The sequence below is a fragment of the Prenolepis imparis genome, unplaced genomic scaffold (genome assembly GCF_030444845.1).
Source record: "Prenolepis imparis isolate NDT839.2.m4 unplaced genomic scaffold, iyPreImpa1.0 SCAF_6, whole genome shotgun sequence".
In the NCBI taxonomy this organism is placed as follows: Eukaryota; Metazoa; Arthropoda; class Insecta; order Hymenoptera; family Formicidae; genus Prenolepis; species Prenolepis imparis.
This window is the reverse complement of record NW_028141164.1, coordinates 7644608-7671287: the sequence shown is the minus strand read 5'-3', so window position 1 is coordinate 7671287 and position 26680 is coordinate 7644608. Positions and strand designations below refer to the sequence as shown.

Genomic DNA, 26680 nt, shown 5'->3' with positions numbered 1-26680 from the left:
AACGGTCATATTATGTATATGTGTATAAGTATGTGTATATATATATATATATATATATATATATATATATATATAATATGTACAATAATATATTCATAATACACTTGGTAAATACAATTGTTTAATCGAATCACAATAATTCACAAGTCAACATTCCATCATGTATTGCACGACGCGATGGAGCGTGCTGATTTTTTTGAAAAATAGCAAGCTCCAACAATACTGACGAATACTGCGTCGTTTTTTTATAATTCTCTTATAGAGATTTATTTTTGGAAAAAAAAAAAAAAAAAAAAAAATTTTTTGATCGCATGTTGTGCGACTTCCTCTTTTTATAGGAAAACGAATCGTGCAATAATCGTATCGAGACGTAAAAGTCCAATAAAGATTAAGGCGTAAAAGGACGGAGGAGAGAGGGCAGAATAAATATATAGAAATTATCACGCGCACAAGTCTCGCAGTCTTTTTAACAATAGTTACGAGCAAGCGAAGTTACGTGCGTACGCTATTATGTAGTCAAGTCCGTAAAGTGCTTAACATAGATAAGGAGTGTATTGAGAGAACGATGTGCGATGACTAACATTTATTTTATCGTAGAATTATGTTAGACCGTCGTAACAAAGCGTCCCGCCGTGTAAACGTTAGTGCGAGTCTGCACTAACTCGCCCTTAAAAATCCCGGGGACGAGTTTATAACGAATTTAATATAGAAATCGCAGTAAAAGCGCGCGCTGACAGGCGAGCAGCACTTTGTTGATAGCAAAATACTTTGGTCTGCGACTCCGCGTTCATCCAACTTGGCACAAGATAAAAAAATTCGCGAGTAATACGCGAATGAGATGTACACACAGCCGGTCGAAGTTTTTTTTTATTATTACTTTGCTTTCTCTCGCCTACCCCTTCGTTCCTTCGTCGAGAGGCTGTCAAGACCGAGAGACAAACTTGACTTCGATGTATCGTGGTATTATTTTCTCCGATTCTCTCGATTCTACGATGTCGCGAAAATTATGTCTCGCGACAAAATTGAGTAATTTACGGGGGATAATCGCGCTTAACCGTGAACAGTCGTTTGAACGATTCTCTTGCTTGAAATTCGTACCGTGCGCGAAAGTATTTTATGTGCGTTTAACGTGCTAACGATTTCCTTCGAAGTAGTCGTTTAAGCATTTCAGGTACGTGAAAGGTGGACGAAATTTTTTTCCGCCCTTTGTGAAGCGACTCGGCGGACGATGTTGCGCCTTTTCTCAAGTGAGTGAGTGTGACTTTTGTCGCTTTGCTCCCAAATATGAGATTCCTCTTTCGCTTATATATTCGAGTATATATTCGTTATTTATATACAAATCGGAGCTTTCCATATTTTAATTATTCTCTCTCTTCCAAGCTATTAATAATATCTAGTATGTTTAAAAGAGTGAGCATTACCTCTTCTCTTTTCATATTTATCGATCGAAGATGGGGGGGGGGGGGTGTATGATGTTTCCATGAGAGATGAAAAAATCATACGCATGAATTTTTTTCTCTTTTCGATAAATACGATCGTACGCGTCAAATATGGAAGATCCTAAATGTATGTCTTTTTATCATTTTTTGGATGTGATTGAACAAGGCGATTAAGCCACACTCAGATCTCACATCAAGTCCGGCGTTGGTCTGTGAAACGCGATGCTAGCTAGGGAAATGCTGCACAGACCGGCCGCTATAATACCCATACATATGTAGACCGATGTAATCAGCCAAAAGGCGAATAAGTACAGTGTCTTGTTGCAATACTTTCCCAATGCTGGATCATAATTTGGTTCGTATTCCTTATATACCCACATAGAACCTGTAAAAGGTATAAATTTATTAAGTATTCTCGCAAACAAGCTACAATTAAAAGTAATTAATAGTAACGCAGCATACCAATAATGAACCATCCGAGCATAAAACAATTAATCAGAGTCTGCGTAGGCGATTGTCTGATTCTTTCTTCGTCTCTCTCCTCCTGACGTTGTCGCACTCTGGCTGACAAAGTTAATAATTGTTTAAATACTCCAAATCCTCCGCCCACTAACAAGTATACAGGAATGTATTCACCCTGTGGACAGTCGTAAAGATACAGTCCACCGATGACCATCATACAAATTGGCACTGCTATCGTCACTCCAAGAATGATGGTACATCCAACTGTAAAATGTCAAAATTCACTCATAATCATATATATCTAATATTATACAGCTTCTAATTTTAGGAAGAGAATATAGCTTCTAATTTTAGAAAAATATAAAACATTTACTCACTTGTACCCAGGAGTAAGAAAACAATGTTCTTCAAAAAGTCGAATATACCCTTGGATATTTTACGTGCCTCTCTCATACGACCGAATAACGAATCGTAAGACGGTGGTGGTGCTATGAAAAAGACAGAAGATAGCCCTCCTGGCTCAAACAAGCGACGAGACGCAGGAACATTTTAATAACAGAGACAGATTGGAGATTAATTAGAATACCATTCGGGTCTATCGCTTCCTCGTACGAGGGCGGCGCGCCGCGTTCGTTGGTCAACATGGAAGGGTGTCCCAGGGGAAGGTTGATATTGTGGTAGGACGGCGGCGGAGTGCAGCAGGTCGGCGTGATCGTGTTGCAGATCTGCGCGCTCGTGCCAGGATTCACGCTCTCCGACGTCGGAGTGCTCGCGACGTGACAGATCGAGCTCAGCGGCATCTCCTCTCGCACGGCCGGTCCGGCCGTCGTTCTGTTCCAATACATGTCCGGGAGTCAGGTTCGCACGAGCGAGAGATGATCCGCGCTCCGCGAATATCTCCGTCTTTATACGTCAGTTTACATTTGGCAAACTTCAGCTGACACCTCTCTCACGTATAACCTAAAAATCAGAATTCGGGGACGCTTCCTCGCGCTCGGCAGAGAAGACGCTCGAATTCGAGGAACTCTGCTGTTTTAGTCGCGTTAATTCCTCGCTCGCACATTTATATGTTAGTTTCGTATAGGTGAGAAAAAGAGACGAGAGTTTTTCGGGGACACACGTTTTCGCGAACGCGTTTTAATGTTGTCGCTTGTGACGTTTCTTTCCTGCCTGATTTCAGATCGTGGTGGCGTCGCCGTCGAAGGCAAGTCGGCAATTTTGCATAGCGACTCTGGACGGATCGTCTTCGAATCACGACAAAGTATTCCAACTGTTCGATCTCGGAATATTCTCGTCGCGAGGAGTCACGCCCGTGGTATGTATGTATTATGTATGTATTTAATTAATTGCGCATGCAATGCACGTAGCAAATCCGCAAACCGTTAAGTATTAACCTTGACTTGAGAAATGTACAAACAACTTCAGCCGAGAAACGAATATATATATATATTTATTTTTCGAACCAATAATCCGTCCGCATATCGTTGAAAGCAAAAAAAGCCTTTAAAGATTACCTAAATTTTAAAATTCATAAACGACTAAACCTAAAAACTCTTTAAAGTAGAAAGCATTGTAAAAAAAGATACTAAATATATAGCTTTCTTCGTCGCTCTTTTTTACATCTTTGAATGCTGCTGCAAGTTGTTTCGTATATGGCGTTTTAATACAAATGGAGATTATAGAATATTTTGTGAGAACGTATGAAACTTTTTTCTTCTATTATATATGATTATTACATCGTCTTATATTATTACATCGTTTTTTATCGATTCGAATTCAGATTGTAATATTAGATTGTAATTTTTAGAAGGGGAATTTTATATATATAATTCATATTCAGATCACATTCAGCGATCATTATATAAGAATAATATAATAAATCAATATAAAAAAAGATTTGATTATATATAGAACTTACTCGCAGAACTTTATTCGCCAAATTATTATTATTAACGCAGTTTTAGGCCCTGCGCATAATAGAGAAAATATTAGAATAAAATATTAAATATTAGGAATAGGAATTATTTTAAAATAATAAAATTGAAAAGACTTTGATATACAAATACAAATTTAGGTATAAAGGGCTCTTATACTTTTATTACAGTCCCTTATACCTGAATTTATATTTGTATATCAGTCTTTTCGATTTTATTATTTTAAAATAATTCCTATCCCTAATATTTAATATTTATTTCTAATATTTTTTTTGTTGTGCGCAGGATCTTAGTTTTTATTCGAGTTTGATTAGTTTGCATGCATGCAAATTTTACATTCTTAAATATATAATACATGTTTCTATTTAATCATTTATATATGTGATGAAAGCAATCTATTTTTTTCATACATCGAGATTCATTTTCGCGATTCAATTATCGTGAAAGATATGCGGTTTCGTAATAATTATTGCAAATTAACTAATTATCGTAACTATTATCGTTCGTGTCGAACGATTCAAATTTATTTCAACATCATATACATTATATCTCAACGATTTGATTTTGCCATTTGCGTTATCTTATGAGTTTGAATCAGTTTCTAATGTTTACAATTTCTTTCTTACTTTCTAAAAATACGACGTATCAGCACTAATATCTTTTTTTTTGCTCTCTATAATGTTTCCTCAACAAAAATTCGACGAGTAAAATATTCGAATATTTCGGTCCCCTTTTCACACCGTAATAGGATTAAATCAGAGCTGAGAATTGCAATTTTCGGATCAATTTTCAATTGCAAGTTGATATCCATCGCTTTCACTCGCTAGAGTTCCTTTAATAAACTCTGGGGAGAGGGAGTGGTTATCAAACTATTGGAAAATCGGCCCGAAACTTTTCCAGTTCTGGATTAAATGAACGCAGAAATAATCGAATCGCTAATTCGAGATGTAACAATTGTCCGCGAGAATAAATTCCATCGAGCTTTTAGAACAACTTCTTCTCGAAGAAACGATTCGAATCGATTCATTTGCTTGATACATATCGATAAGTGGTTTACAATATCTTTGCCAATTTTTCTGTCTCGATACTTTATTCGTGATGATCGGTTTTTCATTCAGAGATTAACGAGATTATCAAGGTAAACGATTCGGTCAGCTCGCTCGATATCATAATTGATATGTGTAATTTAATCGAACATACAATCTCTTTCGCATTATACTTAGATTTTTTAGGAGAAGAACGAGATATTATAATCATTTCCGTGCGCAGCCGATGGCTGTCCTTTTGCAATGTTTATATAAAATAGTCGCTCTATTGTATACCATAGTATAGTCTTCTAATCTAATTTACATACATGACAACTTAATTGAGTTACGGTAAAACGCTCAAAATATCACATATCACCCTTGATGAACCTAATCGTTAACGTAGGAAAGAATTAAAGGTGCGCGATACTCTTCTAATTGTAAGAAAGATATGTAAGAATACATACTCGATAAGAGAGAGATAAGATATGTAACAAAATATCTTGTATATATTTTAAAATGTCTCAAATATCTTTCGTAATATATTGTTCGTAAATTACAATTGTATATATGTGTGTGTTGTAATGTTCTCAAAGTAATTCTTTTTTTTTTCCATACTTGCTAGTGACATTTAATATCATAGGTATGGTTATTAATTATCCAAAATAATGGTGCTTTATTTATGTTTTATGTAAATATACAAAAATATTCCAAGTTTGTTTTATTATACGAAAATTAAAGCGTATCAACTTTTCGAGATAAAAATAATTATTACAGCCTAATAGAATTTTTTGTGATGTTTTATTTTTATCAAATAATATATGCTGATACTGTTTGGAGTTAAAATCATGATATAACGATTGTATTTTCTGTCGTATTATATATTTCATATGCGAGAAAATTATGAAATGTACACAGAACACGCAAGTTTTGCGTACGTTCTGTATATGTGTGTGTATGTGCGCGTGTGTGTGCGTATATCTACGTATTGCTTTGTAAATAATCTCTAGTACCTATATATGTAGGATGCCCTATACATAAAAGATCAGATGTCCTTTTAATAGCAGACTAATTTCGAGTCGAGCTTTTCTTATCGAAAATATCGAAGAAGGTCATCATTTTTCGTAAATTTTCAATGTTCTCCATCATATATCTTTAACTAGGCCTCAAATATTAAAATGTTTAATATTTCAATTTCAACTAAAATTAACCAAAAAAAGGAAGTTTTGTTAGTTTTTTATTCTAAAAAATTTAGCTTGTGAAAAACCCTATCTTTTCAATCATTTATAATTCGAAAATTATTGACATCTCGATATTTAGGTTGAGAAAGAAATCGGTTCGAATTGGCCAGAGAATTTGCTACTAGAAGCACATTCAATGGTTTTTTTTGGGACATCCTGTATTGTATATACGAAATACGCATACTAGAAGACTACGTTGCGTGTGTGCCCATCGCGTATAATATAAATAGATCGAGGTTGGTCCACTCACTTGTAAATATATGCTAGGACATAATTGTTCCACAATATGCATCTACCGCTTTGACTTGACAGACACATTTGTTCCGACGATTCTATATTTGAATGTATATATTCATCTATAGATAGATTTCTCATATAGAATTTAAAGATTTGGACTTGATTAATATTCACTAACTTTGATTATACGAGTATTTCGAGTCGAAATCTTTGATTAAAATTAAGACAAGCGTCGAAAGATTTGAATGTGATAAATTGGGAAAATTGGCGCGTTAACTCTCAACGTAAGAGATATGATTTCGGGAGAATTCAAATTAGATTTGGAACAATGTTAATAGTGGGATTAATTAAAGGATTTTAGCGGACTTGAATAAAGGGCTTCTCCCTTCTTCGGGGCGTCAAAGCTCTTTTGTTTTGTTCGCGACTTGGAAATTTAGTATGGCAGCGGATTCTGAGAAGAGCATAGAAGGGCGTTCAAAAAAATGGGAGGAGTATCGAGTGCCACTAGAGAATTCTTGCTGAGAGGTGTAAAAAGTGAAGCTGAAATTCCCTCTTTTCTTTATCCCCGTGCTCGTCCATTACTCGTGTTCATTATGGTGCGACTTCTTACAATTAATAATTTTCGGCATTAGAGTCTCGAGCTCCTACTCTTTGATTGTCACCAGGTATATGTTAGAAGATTTGTTTCGAGGATATTTCTCTCAAGTAGGACAGGTTTAGGCCTCCTATTAGGCCTTGACGTGTCTTCCGGCGTTATTGTTGCGACATTTTTTCGTTATCAGCTATTTTTCGTAAAGAGTAATCAAAGAGAGACATATATGCCAATGATGAGTTAGTGAAAGAGATTACAAAAATTACAATGATGATAAATAAAAACGCGATGTATCAAAGTTTCGATAAAAGAGAGTGAGCCGCAACTGTGCGAGTTCTGTCAGGAATAAATTATCGCACAGTTGAATATAAAATATTAAAAAATATCTTTTTAAATGGAACTTTTTCTCGTACGTTTACGAACCGAAATGCTGTTAATTTACCTGTTGTTTTACGAGATGTATAGTCGGAATCATCGTAAAAGTATCGGTGCGCATTAATTATTTTCACATATAATAGAAATAAATATATATCATCTTTTAATTAATAAAAACGAATTGTACGTTAAACATAATTAGTGCTCGCGGCGCAGCACAAAAATCTAAAGCCACTGCGGAAATAGGACGATTGTCGGTCTCTGTTGCTGCTCCATCGATGCATCCTTCGTGTTCCGTTGTTCCGATTGATTTTGTTCCCAGTGCTATGAAGTGCCACAGGTTTCTCTGCGAAGAATCAGAGAGAGAATCTTATGTCTTTAGAGTCGTTATTTTATCGCGGCCTGTATGTGCCTTTGCCTAAAGAAATATGGAAAAGAGTTATAAATTTTTTTGAAATTTTTTTCACAGATTTAAATAGAAAAAAAATATATTGTAATATTAAAAATAATATAATAAGAATCACGATATTATACGTATATAAGAACTTTCTTTTTTAATAAAAAAAGGAGATAGATAATATGTCTCGAGTCTTGGGAGAAATATGTGAGGAACGAAGGAAAACAGATCGGTCTTTCTTTCTTTAGCTACTGTTGAAAGGACGATTTAATTCCGACGTGACGATCACTATAAATTGCAATACCATCGATGGAATCTTCTCGGATAACACCTGTCGGTTGCGACAGGAATATTGAAATTCCGTGTGAGATTGAAAGCGTACAAGGATAATCTCGCGAGGTTTGACGTAACGCGCGCGAAAGGGAAGGATATCGATATTCATATTAATCCTAAACAGCGGATGTAACATATTCCGCTTAGATAAGTTCTCTATTTGTTATCTCACCGACTATATTTATCTTTTCAAATATTACAAAATTAATTTCGCCTTTCCGTACAAGTCCGACTGTCGGAATACGCGAAATATGCATTCGAGTATCAAATGAATATTCGTTCAAATGAAATGCGAAATCGCAGAAATTTTACATAAATCAATTACAATTTGTTACAGATTATAATTGAGACAATTCTTCGCTGTGGAAAAGCTGTGAAAAATTTCGGACCGCTGATGAACAATGTGCAACGACAATTCTGCCCAGTTTTGCGTCACAGAAAAATTGGATTGTGTGGCCTTAACGAAGACTATTGCGTTAACTGGCATCGGATTAATTCATCGTAGCTGTGTTAACGTGGAAACGACCGAGGGAGAAATCAGGTAAGAGGCGATTGTACGGCAATTCTCCTCGGCGTCGCGTTTCTGCCTAGAGGAGAGAATTATTCGTTGAATTCTCTCATTGCTGAGAGCGACGTGGAGCGGCGAGGATTGTTTCGCGAATATTGTTACGCGAAATCTGTGCAAATCCATCTCACGAGTATATATCGCTCTCGCCGAGCGATTCTCCGTTCGCGGAATAAAGTGCTCACTTTATCTCGGACGTGCTTTTCGGCTGCCACGACTGACTCTCTCAGACGGGGTTGGCCGCTTTTTTCTTTTTTTTTTTTTTTTTTTTTTTTTCGTTTTTTTTTTTGTTTCGTTTTTCCGCTTTCCGGGATCTCCTCATTTTCTCTCGCGAGCGAAAACCCGATTTCGCCCGACTCGCGACCTTGACCCGTATCACGGTTCGCTGTCAAACGCTGGCTGCTTTTCCTCTCGATAACCGAGCCGTGTCCGCGCGGACTCGTTGCGCCATTTGACGTGCGTCCCTTGCCTGCCGCGCGCCTCGGAAGCTGGGTTCACTGGGTTGCACACAGTCCCGACCTTGCTCCCGAACCTTGCGCGCACCGAGTATCAGCCCTTCCGACTATTAATTACTAATTTAGCCGCGAATACGTTTGAAAAATAATGCTCCCTCTTCTACAGCGACGCGCATTAAGATCGATTAAAATTTAACCCCGTCGAGCCGAAACCATTATGCGAAATGAAAATCAGAAAGAATGAAGAGTATTTCTGGATTTTTTTAATCAGAAAATTGTGTGCAGCAAAATTGCAGCATTCTTATTTCATTCAACAAATTTGACGAAAGAGAAACGTGGTTAGTTGGATCTAATATTTTTTACGCGTTAATAAACTTCTATGACGAGCAAAATTTTATTCGGATTTAAATATGCACATACTTTCGCACTTTATTTACGTTTACACTCTGATTCGTTTAAAAGTTATTTAATTACGGCAAAAAATCGTGCAGTTATTACGTGCTTGTAACGATCAAAAAATTTTCGCTGAGTTATTTTTTTGTTTCTTGCAATTAATTTCGCGTCAACTATATAGCCACAAAACTTTTAAGATTGTAAAAATCTTACCTTATTGCTATATGCTTAATTATGACATTTGACAAATTAAAATTTCTATGTCCAAAATACGACGCGTTCTTTTTACGATAAAAGAAAAATATGCAACGTTGTCTTTAGCCATTGACAAATTCGCAACTTGAATGCAGATAAGCAAGATATGAAAACGTTTATTTCGCGTGATATTGTTCTCATAAATCCTGAATTGCATGGCACGTAAGCCTTTCTTTCTCTCTCTCTCGCATTCGTTAGTCTGGTTCATATTATAATAAATATAGATCACGTTCTCTTTATCTTTATCATGAGCGTATGCAAATTTTAGAAAGTACCGATGTCTTTTTATTTTTATTTTTTGCATTAGTATTTCACTTTAACTTTTGCATATTAAATATTAAAAAGGTGACAGTGATCGTAGCTCTTCCTTTCTAAGTTGCGTGTAGCGCTTTATCACAATAATTTTTTTTTTTACTTTGCCCGAAATTTTTACATTCTCGTTCGTGATAAGAATTTTGACTCCTATCTACTAGGGGAAAATTTTCAGCGATTATCGTATCTCACGTATCTTTCGGTGAATTATCACATTTATTTGTCATTATTACCGGAACATTTGGATGTGAAGCGCTTATAGGATTATTCCGGATCCGCAGAAATGTCATTAATTACGTTACGATCATCTCGAATATAATATTGCGCTATTGTTCCCTCGTTACATTGATTTATGAAAGAGAAACATGGTTTAATTTCTGCTTAAAACCATCTCTTCTCGTCTCATCATCCGCTCTCCTTCTCCCTTCGGTTCCGCGCTAAAGTCAACCGCCGGCAGCACAATGGAAGGCAATATTTATCGAACAAGCGGACGAGATTGTTTTACGAACGGCAGTCTAGATTTGTTGGCCGACGAGCAGTATTTTTCCTCCTCTCCCCATTCTCTCTTCTTCTCGCTCTCCTCGCATTTTTGCCCTCTGGCATTTGCCACTTTCGCTCGTCACGCTTTCTTCACGGACCGCGGGGGATGCAGGTCGGACAAACGGATTTTGTAGAATGAATGCGTCCTTGACCCGTATATCATCGGGGTCTAAGGTCAGACGGGGCGTTCTCTCCTGCGTCCACTATCGACGCGACCCTATACCGGTTCTGTCGTGCACGTATCAACGATATGTTGGTAAAATTCAGAATTTCTCTTGCGTTTTGCATGTTATTATGTATATCGATCTACTATATTATTCTCAACCCGTCTCGTTTCAAGATCGAGAGCCAAGTCTTTTCGATCTATTTATTTCCTATATTTTTTTATTCTATTATTAGTATGCTTTTTGCGTTGCAACGAATAAAAGTCGACATTTACCCAACTTCGGGAAGCGTGATTAAAAAGAGCAGAGAGGTGAAAGAGTAGAGAGTTATAAATCTTATTTTTGATATGTAAATTGCATCTACATATATATGTGAGTGTGCGTCTGAGTGTGTACATGTATATGAGATAAATTTGCCTTTTTTTAAGAATTGCGATTGACACATTCGTGAGGAAAATTATTATTGGCTATAGGCAAAGGCCTCGGGAATATGAACGAAGATGTCGGCGAAATTGTACCCGTATCAGCCTCGGATTGGGGCATGAATTCTTGTAGCTCCGATATCAGCTGACCGATCTCTTCCGAATCCTTTCGGATGCTGCAGAGCTCCTCCTCGTTGAAATCCGGTCTGATCTGTTTGCATAGGAGGATCTGCGAGACCACATTGCCGATATACGAGGGACCGGCGCGGCTCTCTGTAACGCGATAACGGAAAAAACTGTGTCGTTAGATTTTGACGATGTCGTTAAATTCCCCGCGGACGAATTCTCTTTTTTCATCGCGGATACGCGAAATATTTCGAGCAAAATAGAACGTAGGGGAATAATAATCACAGTTTTCTATCACAATGATAACTGAAGCGATGCACTGTTTCAACGTGACTCTAGTATATAAAAGTGTATCGGGTGTTTCTCATTTTTCTTCTTTTTCTTCTTTTTTTTTTCGACGGGATTTAAAAAAGTCTGTATGAACTTTAGCACGTGTATTCAAGTGGGAAATAAACGAGCGCTTGGAGTACCTTGTAAAGCGCTAATATCGAAGAAGTACATAGTTGTAAATTATCCGAAGTCTAAAAGTTTTGCTTCTCTATAAGAGAGATGGATAGCCTCGTAATTTACTTGTAGCTGGCGCAAATAGTTATACGAAAACATCTGATTTAACGCGATAACACTCGTACAAAAGTTATTATTTACCTCACGGTTTTATAGGTGGCAAATAGAATCTCTCTCTCCGTGTCTCTATGTGTAAGAAATGATGCATGGTCAGAAATTTTATCGAATGCATAGCGGCATCCAATATTACAACTGTAGCGATAGTTTTGAAAGTTACGATCCTCTATGAAATACCATGCCGTAAATCAATCTATCCGGTCCTTCGCTCAAAGTAGCCGCAGAAATTGATTTAATGTTACGCTTCGCAAACGGATAACGTGCGATACCAATGACAACGCCTTTACACTCGTTCTTAGGACATTTGAAACAAAGTTTTTTGTCTTTCGAGTTAAAAGTTAAAGATATATGGAGAACAATGACGTAAATTATAAACTTTGCTTGGATTGATAAATGCTAATTTATTCTTTTGAGATTAAAGTCGAGCCAAGCTGTAACGATGATTTATAAAAAGATTTGTACAAAGCGCTTCCCTGTATTTTCTTTAAATCGTATATTTTCTTTAAATAAATTTAAAAGATGATTATATATCGTACCAAAGAAAAACGTTTATAATAACGTGCAACGAGACTTACCGTAATATCCGGACATGTCCATAGGTACGATTCGTATGAGATTCTTGCTCTTGTGCAGTTCGCGTAGAAATAATTGCACTACGTAAAATAATAGCACTAAATTTGGACTGTCCACCGGTATTCCAACATCCATAGCGCTGCAATCAGAATATATTTCCCAAAGATTCTCAGCTCTGTCTGTGAGATTAGTAATGCGATACAAGAGATGTAAATCAAATTTGCAATATTATTACCATTTTCAAATTTTACTCGGAATAAAACATGAAGGGAGGAGGGAGATTTGTTTTACAACGTAATTCTGAAATAGACAAGAAGTCCCGAGAAGTAAAACTGCGAAACATCACGTTACCCAGCGAGAATAAATCGCATCGCAGCGAGAGATATGAATTGCTTTAATGACTTCTCTTCGCGTCGGGGATGCGATTTTAATGTAAAATACGTAACATCCGATTTCCTTCGCTTCGTTCGCGGTTTCGCGTGATTTGCCGAATTAATTACATTAAAAACATAATTACCATTGCTTAAGCGAAGGAACCACCGCAATGTACCCACTAGTGCTGGGGCCTCATTAACGCGCACACCTTTCGTAAACGTGTTCAAGTGTTGACATGTCGCGTTTCACGGGCAACACTTCTCCTTCTTCTTTTTTTTTTTTTTTTTTTTTGCTCCAGTGCCTGTACATTTTTCTCTCTTTTTCTTTTGCCACTTCGCAACGTGGGGGATAAAAACGTCACGGCTTTCACGACGCGCTCGCGTTATATACGTAAGAATTTTCAAGGACGACTGAATGAGGATGATCCCGTTGGAACGGTTGGGTGATTCTTAGCTCTGCGATGATGTATTATCTTACGACGAGGAGGGATAAACGAGCGGTAAATGTACCGAGTAAATATTACGCTCTCTTCGCGAGGTTTTTCCTTTCGCGTATTTAATAATAAATACGTTGCTTTTTAAAATTTATCCAAAGTAATGGAAATTGGCGAAGTAATACGCCGCGAAGCATAATCCGATTATCGCGGCATAAGAGGGCGGGCCGGTAAAAGGCCGCAGGAAAATCAAGTACTCCGATTAACTCGTTTTACGTTAATTACCGTATCGGTCCAGCATTGAACGTTCTCCTTGTGCAGAAACCATTTCGGTTGGCTTCCGGTTAATGAGATTCCAATTAACGTGCGAAATAGATTGGCGCGACCGAGGGCAACCGACCTCGATCTGCAAGCGTATTCGCGACCGCTTCTTATCGCTACTAAGGCGATTGATTCTTCGCGATTTATCTTTTTTTTTAAATTAGCTTCATTATTTATATTGTCATTAACAATATATAATTCTCGGCTAAATACATTGAGGAGATAAAGATAAAGTTTGACTGCAAAAACAAGGAGATACAACAGAAAATGAGTCTACTTTAGTTTGTTGCATTTCGTGGCGGTAATAAAACTACGTAGTATAAGAGTTCGGATTTCAATATTGCGGAATTTAAATTTCTTTGCAAACAAACTCTCTGGTTCATATAGTTTTTCCTCTTCCTCCTCTTTAGTCCTACTCTAATAGTAACTATTTGCACCCAAAGGAAAGAAAGCTATCGATTTCACAGATTAGTTTCTCGCAAAAAGTTAAGGGAGGTGAGTCAAGGGTAGGAATTCGTATTAAAAAAAAAAAAAAAACCGCCACTCGCAATTACTGTTTCTTTTTCCCCTACCTTTTCTTTTGATTTCTCTTTTTTTCTTTCTTTTTCTCTCTCTCTTTTCATTCAGTCGCCTTTGAATAATTCTTTCCGGGGCTTTGCACACCTTAATAAAAATCTAAATGTTTCACGATTTTGTTCTTTTTCCTTCGAAATTATTTTTCGTTGCAATATTGTATAAACACATAGATAATTAAGCGTGCACAGTTAAATACATGGTCCACCAGAGACATTTTATTGAGATAAGTTTGTTATATTCTCGCATTGTTATTCGAACAATATAATTTAAAGCTTAATCGCCGAATTATTTAACACGCGAAACTAAGGATCGCCAAGTTTCACGAGACTTGGCGATGCGAATAGTTGCCGGTATCTCATTTTCCTCATTAATTTACACAGCGAGCTTCTCCTCGCTAACTAAGACTAAAAGTTTGACTCGAAAGTTGATCAATTATCTCGATATTATTTATCGAGCCTGCAGCCATATAGATATACGTGCACCCGTGATTGAAAAATGCAAAGATTTCATGTCGGATAATTGCATCAAATATCCGGTTAAATACTGGCTTCTGGATCGGGGGAGGGAGAGAATAATTATTCGCCGCGAAATTGAATTGTAGCGCTTAAATATGAGACACCGAGCGTGCAAACGGGATTTTCAATGAGCAACACGTTTAATTAGATAGCCGTGTCGAACAGCTATCGAACAGCGCGTGCCGCAAATGTGTGCATACGCATCATTTTATTTACTTCGCTTAAACCGGATCATCGTGCGGCCGTTACGGAACGATAATTATTGCAACCTCCCCTTCTCCCTTTTCTATCCCCTTCCATAAGCCGCTTCTCTCGTTGCTTCAGCATTGTTTATCTCCAGTTAGAGCCTGGAATAATGTTGCTACGTGACCAGCATTCGCATTTCCTCCGCGTTTGATTACGTTAATAGCACCTGCCACGGCGACACAACGAGGTTCGATTGTTCGCACAAATTACTTCATTGTGTATGTGTGTACGTGTGAATTGTTTATTAATTACTCTTAAACCCGTCTGTCTCCATTAGTATTTTTCTTCGATTTTATTTCGCGATTTTAAAAGATGAGAGAGAGAGAAAGAGAGAAAAATCTTGAGCTTCTGTTTGCCGATTTCTGTTGCATATTTGCATAGAGTTTTCTCGAGGTGCGAGGTACAATCAATCGATTGTCTTTACGTGCACATTCGATCACATGTTACATACATACATATACACCCATCGGCCGTTCTCGCGCAAAAAACGTCACGAGTATTTCGTGCGCCGTATCGGCGCGAAACATGCAACTGCATCGATTATGCAAAATACACGCCGATGTTTTATTCGTGACCTTTTTTCCCCCAGAGATGAAAAGAATAGTCGTTCACCGCCCGGGTTCGCCTATATATTAATCTGCGATTATACGAAAGAGACTGTCTGGCTTTTGGTAGTGCTTTTCGAATTTCAAATGCGATTGCACGCGAGTTCTTGCAACTTCTGCATATGCCAAGAAATATACGGAAATTGTATAGTATCTGTGCATCTCTCGAAACTACTTATGGCGATTAAATTATTGATGAGAGATTTTTCCGCAAAAAGATAACACACACATGTGTTCAACTATATATATTGTCTCGATGGATTTAGAACGACTCTCTTTTTTCTCGCTTCATGTTAAATTCCCACCTTTTTTTCTCTCTTTTATATAATTTTTAACATTTTATTTAATTTAATTTGGAAAATAAACTCCAGAGTTATTGCATTTTCAAGCGTCGTTTCGTATTTTATTGGCAATTTGCCACATTTACAGAGTGTCTTGCTAAAAGCCGTATTTGTCCAGTTGTCCGACTCGAGTTTCGATTTTCGAGGGCGAATCGAGCGGGTTCGCAAAGTCTGGAATTTTAAATTGCAAACGGTTCAATTTCCGCCGGGGGCTATGTAAAAGCTCCGGGAATACATATGTCGCGCGCGAACTTTTACACGTTCGTTCTCGCCGTAAGCAAGAGTTACAAGTCGCGCGCGCTGACGACACGAAAACACAAACAAGGAGAAACACAGTACTCCCCGGCATTAATACTTGATCGACGTCGTAAGCACCGGCGGCTCTCGAGAGCGCAAACTTTCCTTGCGAGAGCTAGTGCTACCGCGACCTGGATCGATCGAGATTGACGAGGCACCAGCCGCACCACGCGTATATTTGACTTTACGCAAATCCTCGCGTTACAGACATTACCGACGACGATTCTTGTCAGATGTCTAAAGTCGAGAAATTGAGTAACCAGATTCGACACAAATCATCGATATTAATCAAACAGATGAATATTGTCATATGAAAATAATATACGTAATGAAATTTTATACAGAGACGAAAAAGAAATTATTAATTAGGTGTCCCTATAGCTGAAATTTAGTTTCCGTGCCTATGGTGGCTAATATTTTTTTTTTTTTTTTTTTCGTAAAACGCGATTAAATCTGTGATTCGAGGTTGCAACGCGGAGACACATTTTATTAGATTCCCATCGACGGAGATGATCGCAAAGTCAATCGAAAGTCCTGGATGACGGAAATCTTGCGTGAAACCGGTGATAAAGGGCAACCCCCGTGGCTTCGCCCAGCAAACTTACGGAATGAAAGTTATTGAAGAGGCGCGGGGTGACGGCACGTGACGCTTTTCTCACGACCATGATTCTTGGTGGAAGCGTTCAATCGTTTGTGGCGTCTATCTGTGACCTGCATTGTGCATCGGGATGACGGAAGCGATGGATAAGAAATGGAGGAAAAGTTTTTCTCTGTCTCTCTCTCTTTCCCTCTTCCACTCTCGTCGTCGCAAACTAGCTTGAATCCGAGAGTTTAGGACGGCGGAACCTTGTCCTAAATTTTCGACGTCGTTCTCGTTAATCTCACGGTTTACACTCGCGCCCCTTTTCTTCGTCGCATAGGTCAAAGGACCGTGTTCTCGTTATCATTGTCGAAAAAAAATTGCACGAGTAGCCTCGACCCTTACGAAAGGAAGTGCACGGGAGGGAAGGGGAGAAATTACGAGGGGGAGAATATACGATCGAGTGCGTTAATTTCCTTATTGACTTAAACGCGTGATAAATGTGTACATGTAGTCCATTTCCCGAACGAATTAACGCATTGATCGAGCACGAATGGTTTGAGCGTAGAATGGCTTGTGTTCGGTGTATTAAATCGAGTTAATAGGTTCGTGTGTATTAACGAGATACTATATCATTGGAGAAAATTCGAATAAAACCAGTCAACAGGTTTTCATTCTTGCGAAATTGTTTGACAATTTTGAAATGATTTTGATTAATTAAGCTTGTTCCTAATAAATTTAAGACTCACCTCTGCACATGTGGCAGGACCAGCTGAGAGGTGCTCTTGCAAGCCTCCACGCAATTTCGACGTAGCCTTCGTATTTTCTCTCGCAGTTCCGGACAATCGCGCGGTTGTCCGATATTAATGAGTAAATCCCGAAATTGCGCTACCTGGCTGTTTATGTCCTGGATTTGCTGAAACGCATGAAAAGCGAAACTCGCAGTCGGGTTATCCATCGATTGTCCGATTAGGAAATAGCGGAAATAGCTTTGCTCAAATACGCGCTCCGTCTCGTGAAATATACATATATATTTCCATTATATATTCTCTCGATTATTGTTATATTTCTCTCTCGTTGAGCAATTTTTCTCGGTTGTCCAAATATATATCCGTATAACAATATGTTTGCAGAATATGTTCGCCGCATAATTCGACGTTCGAAGAGTATTATTAAATAATTGAAAGCGACAGATAATGGCTGCATCGTCTATAGTTTATGAATCGATTGCGTCGCGAATAATAATAATTATTCGCCCGATGTGATTTACGACCGAACAGGACTGGAAAATTAAAAAATAACGCCGCGTGAATCACTCCCATAGCCCCCAATCGCGCTATTATTCATAACAAAATCCGATTACTCAGGCAAATTATTAATTGCAAAAATGTTTAACGTAATAAATATCTATTAAGTATCTTTTGTTAAAATTAAATGAAACGAAAATGAAACGACGAACGACAAAGGCTCTTTAAGAGCAGAATCAGAGGAGAGAGACGGATTAATAAGATTTCGACGGCGCGAATAATTCGTTGGGAGTCGAATTATGTTGATTTCGTTTAAGTTACATCGGGGCGAGAGATGGGAGGATATTTTGTCGCTGCAACCGCGTGCGCGATTTTACGTTAAGATTACGATTCACTTACCAGGAACACCGTTTTATCGGCTTTCTCGGGCTTGTCGGATTTATCGTCGTGATGATGTCTACTGGTCGATGGTGTCGGGGAATCCGTCATCATCTGATCTTGTTACGGACAGCTCTCTCGCCAATGGTCATCACTCGACGTAACGATGATGATACCCGCGAGCATTTCCGGTCCGGCGAGGTGGCCACGCGGTGGCTCGCGCGAAACGCATACCGGAAGTCAACGTCGAGTCAACGGGATAATACTACTACTACTACTACTGCTGCTGCTGAAGAGGTGCAGCAGGTCGCACCGATAATAATCGCCGCAGTCGCCAAGTGTACTTGGCGCGCATTCCCGCCACGTTTTCTTTTTTTTTTTCTTTTTTTGTGCCGCGCGCTGGTTATTTTTACGCGATCAATCTCGCGTCACTTAAAGCTGGCTGATAATAGGCTTATCGCTCTCTCTCTCGGCAGTAGTAGTATAGTCATCTCTCGGGCACCGGAGCGGTGCGATCACCGCAGCGTGCTCGACCTTTTCCCCTCGTGTGCTTTTTCAAAGACTCGTGCGACATATTCTAATCGGATGTAGCGTTAATAGAGGATAGGACATCTTTTTTTTCGCGTTAAACTTTGCACGGCGAATCGGCGGTAGGATTTTCGTAAGATTAAATCTCTTAGTCTTGGGAGTCTCGAACCGCGGATGATTTCTACCACGAGATGAATGACTAATGTAAATTACAATACAACAAATTTATATACCTTGTTGAAAACGTTCTGATTAAATCTGACGACGTGTCAGACTTTGATATCCGACATCACGTGTTTTTTTTTACGAGCGGAATTTAGGTTTACGCGCAAGGAGCGACGATCCGCGACGATGATTGACGACGTCGCGCGGCAACATCCCGACGTCGCGTCCTCATCATCATCTCTTGTTATATACCCTGCCGTGGACAATCGCGTGGAATTTCGGCGCACGATCTCTCGCGATGCTCTCGAGGACTCTTATCTGCGTTTCCCTGCTCTCACCGCATCTCTCGATCCTCAACGATCACACAAGCAAGCGAGAGCACTCTCGGCAGCGAGAGGGCAAAGTGATACTATATTCTGCGCCGTAGCAACACACGCGACAGACTAAAACGTGGGTTTCGCCCTCGAGCTCTTTCACTGCCGCGCGCCGCCCTGAGCCGAGCGCGCATGCCTGACTCGCGCTACTGCTCTTCTACTGCGATCGTCTTCCAAGTTTCGCGCGTTCTCCGCAAAAATAGGCAATTTGTCCCTTTACTTGATAACGTTGGCCGTAAAGCAACGTGATTTGCTCTTATTCGGACTCTGCGAACAAAGCTCAACTCGCCGCCACAAGCTATGCTGGTCGGTCCATTAGGGGGACAGAAGTGATTTTTAAATATACAGTGAAGAAACTTTTTTTTACTCTTAAAAAACTTAAAACTCTTAAAAAGTTTTCAGAAAAATCAAAAGCCGGAGAATTAGTAACTTTATTCCGTGTCAAACTTGCACAATTTTCAATGACATGTTATTTCATGGATCGATGAATTCGAGTTTAATATAGCGGCTCTTTTTATCGAAAAATATATGACTGTCTTTATAAAGATATAATTTTAAAAAATGATTATTAATTTGGAAAATTAATTTTGCAAATGTGACAATACTTGCATAAAATCACAAAATTTTATTATTAAACAATGTATTGATTGTTATGTTTGACTGTCTTCTGGGCATCTTTCGGGCAGCTTCATTCTTCCCTAAAGAATTAAATTAAATACAAAGAATAATGCTAGTTTTTTCAATGCACAATGCATCCAGTATGTATTACAGACAACATACTTTTGCAATATACTTTTAGTCAAGAAACATATACAATTCTATTCCGCAGAGCGTGTCGCGTTTCGTCGAGCCACTTTACGCGAGGCGTGCAGCTACTTCGTATGCCATAAAGGTATATCGGCATAACGCAATTTCGATACCTTAATTGACGTCGTTGCATCCCGATAATGTTGCATGTCGACGATATTTTCGCCATACGCGTACCGCACAAGCCACTCTTCTACTTCGCCTCGATAAACCTTCAGCGAAGGTTTCTATTAATATTTTTTAAGTTGAGAGAACTCGAAAATTTTTAAGTTGAGTTTTAAAACTTGAATAAATTTTTCCAGCGCATACCGTTGAATATGCCGCATGTGACTTTTTCGCGTATGTAAAACTCTTTGAAGTTCTCGGAAAGTTCTTCCATCATTTCTTACGGCAACTATTTGGCTTCGGAAACGTCAAAGGAAAATTTAATTTTCAACATCTCTATATTCGAAATACTAGTCAATATGGATCGATAAAATCCTATTAAAAATGCACAAATTGAAAAATCGTATTAATATTATCCTTATAAAGAGAGAATATATATATATATATATATATATATATATATATATATATATATATATATGTATACATAATTTTAATGCAGAGGCAAATTTATACGCGCAAAAAGAATTACAGTATTACATGAATAAATGTAAAAGTGCACAAAAATACTAAAAATGTATAACATTTTTATTACTTGTTATGTATTTTTGTATTTATTATTCACACAATTTTGTAATTTTTTTTTTTTACGGTGTACGCAGCCTCTTGCTATTGTGACAATAATTCAGCTGCAATTCTATTAGTGGTAAACCCTTGCATTTACGCGTTGCGTTGTATCCTCGACACGGTACGCATTTCAGCGTTGAATCATGGAGCGTGTGCACGCGACAGTATATCCATATCTGCATTATACAATTATATACAAATTGACAACAAGCGGTTAATGGCCGAGTTGTCGCCGTCGTTCGCAGCGGCACGATTGCCGAATTATTCGATTACGATTCGAGAGATTGTTGGACTTTCGCTAAAATATATCGAATTTAGTTGGCACGTTGATGCAAATATCGAGTGCGTATAGAGTCGCGACATCATTTTTTGGCCCGAAAACATGATCGCGGGACGAAATTGGTGAAAACTTGTTCGGCGAGTCGCTTATTAAGCGATCCCGTTTACTCGATCGCTTTTTCCGCCCCTCTGTTTTTCGCCGTCCTGGTCTGCGACATCGTCCAGACGATGTAATTGCGCTTTTTATCCACTCGATCTTTCTCACGTTCTCCTTAGACATCCTCTTGCATTCTTTCCGTTCACTCTTGCAAGCCTCATCAACCCTTGCCAGTTTCGAGCCACCTTTTTTCTCACATTAATGTCCTCTCCTTCGTGTGACAGATTATAGGGTGCGCCAGAGCGATCGATTGTCTTAATAGAGATTAAATTTAAAGCTTGTCCTCCCTCGAGATACTTAATGCTGGAAATTAAAAGCTTGCGAAACAAACGACAGCCTTTCCCCATAAATTTGCCGCCAGGTCTTGCTTACAAAACCCGTCGTAGACTTCGAGGAGGCAGTGGATCCGATAGTAGATCCAGGACACGTTCCCGTCCATATGTTACATGATACATGATCCGCGCATCTGCGGTTTGCGAAACACCCCCCCCAACGGGAGAGGCCGGATAAAAGGACTCGCGGGGCTGATACTGACGAAGCAGTCCTTGAACAAAGGGATACTGCACAGTGGCATCGCGAGGGCGCATAACGAGTAATAGTCGCAAAATAGCCGTAATGTTTGACCGAATCGACTTTTCCATTCCGATTCCTCTTGACCGGTCTGGCAGCTACGTAACCCACGTGCATCCGTATTCGCGGACGATCGAAATTTCGTAAAAAAATTAGAGACCTTCTAAGAATGGCCAGTGCAGCTTTTTAAGTCATAGCCGAGAATATGTAGCTTCCATTCTCGGTACGATCGATAGCGCCTTCTCAAATTACTTCCTGACAATGGCACCTAGGTACGATCACCGGACGATTCAATTTGTCGAAGCGTCCCGTAAAAGAATCATCCGGCAGCGATGTATGTAAGGGATAAGACTCTCGGATAATATCTCGGATAATCTCCAGGGTATCCGGTAATTTTCCTTCGGAGACGCAAAAAGTTATTAAAATATATATTTTTTTTTCAATGTTAATTAAATTAGAATAAATTAAATGAATAATATATATTTAGCATAACTACTTAATCTTTCGTCATAAAAAATTTCTAAAAATGATTCTTGCTCCCCAGAGAGGCTCTACTTATTATTGCAAGAACTGCGGTTACACGTTAACCCACTACCTATCGCAAACCTACGTCGTTCGTATGTTCGTGACAACTCTTAACTGCCTCTTTAATGATTCTGTCGTCGTTGAGAAATCGTTAGTTTCTGCGGCGAACGGTCGCTCGGCGCGTACTTTTGCGAGGCGACCCTAAACGGATTACAAACGCGGCTCTCTCCTTTTGGTCTCTCTCGTGGAAAATTATAGGCCCGTAAATTCGAGTTTCACATCGCAGCTTATCGCGCACAGCGCGAAAGATCCTTTTTTTTTCTCTCTCTCTCTCGTCGGTCTCGTGCGAGTGCGAGATCCTTTCTTGAGACTTTATATAACGTCGCGCACTCACGATGCTGAGAGGGTTTATTTTACCGGGTTTATTAATCTACACGATCGTATAACCGCGAAAGATTTGCATAGGCACGCGATAAAAAAATGTAGTAAGATCTCTGAATAACTCCGTGTGTGTGATAATCTCGAGAGAGATATAGTGTTTAGGAATATAATATCCTAACGTGGATTTAACGAGGCTGTATTTCTAGAAATCTCGCTCTCTCTCTCTCTCTCGGCGTATAATCATTATTATTACAGGTCCAAAGTAAACTTCTATGTAAGTATATCGGTTTGTAGATTACAATCCACCCCCAGCGGATTGCATTAACGCTATTTCATTGCGATGACACTACAACAACGCATGTATCTAACACACGAACTCATTAACATGCGGAGGATAAGCGACATGACGAAGATATTCGCTGACGTGTGTTCACGGTTATCTTACTTCTCAACAAGAACATATATATATGTATAAATATATATATACATATATATCTCCATCTCTCGTATTGCGTCACTAGAGCGTTCCATTTCCATTCTCTTCGTTTTATTAATTAAAAATAGAGAAACGTCATTCTTGATATAATAAATCCGTCCAATAAACTCTTACAATGTGTGCCACAAAATGCACGATTTTTTATTCACATTTATTGATTATAATTATATCGGGCTTTTGTGTATTTTTGAAATGATATCTTTTCATCGCTAATCGCTTCGATGGGAGCGAGATAAGAGCGCGCAAAGTAAATAGCCAAGCCTCAAAATATATTAAACGGTCATCTGCGGTATTAATTAGTGAACGCGAATATATGTTCGAGTTGCCCGAGGAAGAGAGAGAGAGAGAGAGAGAGAGAACGTCGGCAGGCAGGGGGTGGTTATCGACCATTCCTGCTACATGCCACAAATTATCTCATTGGCCATATATGACCTTGGCCGCAGATTCTGCTCTGCTCGCGTTACTTTCGCACTCCGCAATCTCAATTAAAACAAATATCGATAGAGGTGAAACCGCAAACGAGAGTGCGATGCAGATCTTTTGCTTCATAAAGATCGCTAATCTTGGTCTATTTATGTTTATACTGATAAAAATTAAATAAATAAGCAATTTTTCATAAATTTATAGTATATTATATTTATGTAAGTATATTATATTATATTTACATTTTTTTTTTTCATTTATTTATGTAGTAGTATCAAATATAGAACAAATATAGAAATTATATATATTTCTTATATTTTTGGAACATGTTCTTTTAACAATACAATTAATTATGTATACTGATGAGCGTAAACATAAATATTCCAAAATAACCAAAGAGTGAAATATTTTTTTCGAAAATTTTATATTCACGTTGTAAAATGATTGAGTCATTTACATAGAGAATATTGCAGTTATTGTGCAACAAAAATATTGGAACGCGTACATTTATGCATTCTGGCATATTTTTATCATGCAACTTCTCACAATCGCGATTCACTAAATTGTTTTATGCTGTGTATCTCTCCATTCGGATTTTATATATTTATTCTCTCTCTATGTTTTCGAGAAATTTCAACAATGCAGAACACGCAATTTCTCGCCTTTCACTTCGATCCATCCTCTTGATATTCTGTTTCAAGAGAGCGTGGCTCTCTTTCTTTCCATCTCTATTTTTTTCTCTCTCTTTCTCCCTTTGGCTCTTCCTCTTTCCATCTTTTCACTTATTTGCGACAAGGCAATTCGTCGTGTAAATACATACCCCCTTGAAAAATCCAGCCGCAGACCAGACTCCGAACCTCACCGATTCGTCGTGAGTACACGAACTTCTCAAAGAAAGCATGATGTTCGGGGTTAACAAGATTCTTCTTTCTTTTACTATTTTTTTTACAGCGCGCTCTCGCAGTATTATGTGTTTGGCTTTAAATTTGCAAGATGAAGTTATCGTGGAGCTACCAATCAATCAAATTGACCCACTTTTGCGAATGAAAGGGTAACCATGTATACCGCTTGTAGAGATATAATGTAATCGCTCGTAATGAGAAAATAGAATCGCTGTTAAAGGAAAACCATTCCCTCGAGGAGAAATCGCGAAGGATCGACGCGGTAACCAACCGCGGAATACACACAGAGAATGGTTACGGGAAATAAGTTGTAACAAAAATTTTCTTGAATCTTCCGAAACCAAATTGTTTTCCGCGTGTGAAATTGTTACATAGTACGTCCGGTAATTGGATTTCGCCACTAGCCATATGTGCTCCGTTGAAATTCCATTCCGGAGCAGAAATTTTGGACAATAAAATTGCGCAATAAATGAAATGTGCACTCTATTATTGACGATATATTTTTAACTTTAGTTTTGGAGATTCGCGAACGAGTGGAAAATTTTAATTATAATCAATCGCATGATTAAATAGGTAAAAAAGCATATTTATATCTCGTCGAAGAATTAAACGTGCGTGAATATATAAATATACCCGTAATAATACACACGATTCAAAGAAAAACATATTTCGTTAATTACAAGCATTGTGTCGATTGTTATGCATTTTGTTGATATGCGCTTATAAAAGTTTCTCTTTATTTGCGAAAAAAAATAGATAAAATAGTGTCGAAAGAGAGAGAGAGAGAGGGTGAGTGCAATTTATATAGCAATTTATGTTGTTAGAGACAACGATGTTAGCGCGAGCTTTAATGAAAATAATGAAACGCAATCACTCTCTCTCTCTCTCTGTAACACTCTGATATAACACAGAGTTAGTCGGCATTTTGGGGTTAACGCGGTTTGATCAGTCCACCGCGTTACATACCATATAACACAATTTACGATGCGCCACCAATTATTCCAAACTACCAGTTTGACCTGAGACGATAAAATCGCCCGCCGCTCAAATTGCGCCGAGGATCGACAAAAGAATATATAAACGTAGCATATACGTGCCAATAATCGGGACAGGAGAAATGCCAATATTAGGGGAAAAAGGGGGGACTCTACAGACACACCCCGACCCATACGGTTTGATTCGATATCATTCGACTCACAGCTATTTGTCTTTCGCGATATGTGTGCAACTGTCAAATTATGACACGTGCACAGAATTCATATACGGGAAAACAAATAACTGTGAGTCAAATGATATCGAGTCAAACCGAATGGACCAAAGTTCCCCCTAATCTTAACTTTCTTGTGTACAGATAAGTACTCCATTTATATTATTCTGAGATCGATGGGAGAAACTCTTTTTTTTTTATTCACGATTTTCGCGATTATATTTGATAAACGCGAATCGATGGAATCGAGAATGAGAGAAACGAAAGAGCGAAAGATACAGATAACAGCATCCGTCTCGAAGTGAGCGAAGGGTAGTTCTTGTATCGCGCTTATACGGATAATCTCTCGCTCTCAATAAACAGAAGATTGTCTTTGTAATTTGCCAGTATTATCCCGAAAGGCTCGATAATTCCGTCTTTGAATTCGCGCGATCCAATCCCGGAATGTCTAAGCGACTCCGAAACTGGGGTAAACTTACCAAAGATAACCATAACTGTTGGTCAATACCTTTGCCCTTAATCTATTCCACATTTCCCGGAAGATCCGCGCTAACCCGTATCGTGCGACCGTAAATTACGTCCTGAACTAATCATCATTCTCTCTCTCCGATATATATTCGAAGATCTCGTTTGCATCTCGCGTCTCATGTTTACGGCGACGAATTTCTCCCCTATCTCGTCAAATAAGCCACATTTCTCTCCCTTCGGGCTTCAAGACCAGGATTACCCTCGAATGCCCCAGAAATGTCTCATTCATTT

At 38.5% G+C, this 26680-nt stretch overlaps 3 protein-coding genes across 3 annotated transcripts in view; 1 reads left to right on the top strand and 2 right to left on the bottom strand.

The window, feature by feature from the left end:
* Window positions 1-262: 262 nt before the first annotated feature.
* Window positions 263-2756, bottom strand: LOC145937220 (uncharacterized). Its single transcript, XM_083040156.1, has 4 exons — window positions 2488-2756; window positions 2279-2389; window positions 1902-2165; window positions 263-1824 (listed from the first exon to the last, which is right to left on the bottom strand). The coding sequence occupies exons 1-4, from the start codon at window positions 2744-2746 to the stop codon at window positions 1628-1630; spliced, it is 831 nt and encodes a 276-aa protein (XP_082896282.1). The 5' UTR covers window positions 2747-2756; the 3' UTR covers window positions 263-1627.
* Window positions 2757-3081: 325 nt separating this feature from the next.
* Window positions 3082-26680, top strand: part of LOC145937214 (limbic system-associated membrane protein) — a 34093-nt gene continuing 10494 nt past the window's right edge. Inside the window, exons 1-2 of the mRNA XM_083040147.1 lie at window positions 3082-3216; window positions 8373-8576. The gene's annotated coding sequence lies outside the window, so the exon portion shown is untranslated. The remainder of the gene's footprint in view (window positions 3217-8372; window positions 8577-26680) is intronic.
* On the bottom strand, window positions 4118-19498 carry Dcma (decima). Its single transcript, XM_083040157.1, has 5 exons — window positions 18397-19498; window positions 17500-17666; window positions 12464-12600; window positions 11238-11414; window positions 4118-7651 (listed from the first exon to the last, which is right to left on the bottom strand). The coding sequence occupies exons 1-5, from the start codon at window positions 18487-18489 to the stop codon at window positions 7494-7496; spliced, it is 732 nt and encodes a 243-aa protein (XP_082896283.1). The 5' UTR covers window positions 18490-19498; the 3' UTR covers window positions 4118-7493.

Bases quoted from the DNA above. Each gene is read 5' to 3' on its own strand.
- LOC145937220 (XM_083040156.1), bottom strand. From the start codon at position 2,746: ATGTATTGGAACAGAACGACGGCCGGACCGGCCGTGCGAGAGGAGATG. The intron at 2,166-2,278 runs GTGAGTAAATGT...GACATTTTACAG, and splicing joins TTTCTTACTCCTGGGTACAA to TTGGATGTACCATCATTCTT. The intron at 1,825-1,901 runs GTATGCTGCGTT...TACCTTTTACAG, and splicing joins GCTCGGATGGTTCATTATTG to GTTCTATGTGGGTATATAAG.
- Dcma (XM_083040157.1), bottom strand. From the start codon at position 18,489: ATGATGACGGATTCCCCGACACCATCGACCAGTAGACATCATCACGAC. The intron at 17,667-18,396 runs GTAAGTGAATCG...CATGCGTTTCAG, and splicing joins CCGATAAAACGGTGTTCCTG to CAAATCCAGGACATAAACAG. The intron at 11,415-12,463 runs GTAAGTCTCGTT...ATCGCGTTACAG, and splicing joins GGACATGTCCGGATATTACG to AGAGCCGCGCCGGTCCCTCG.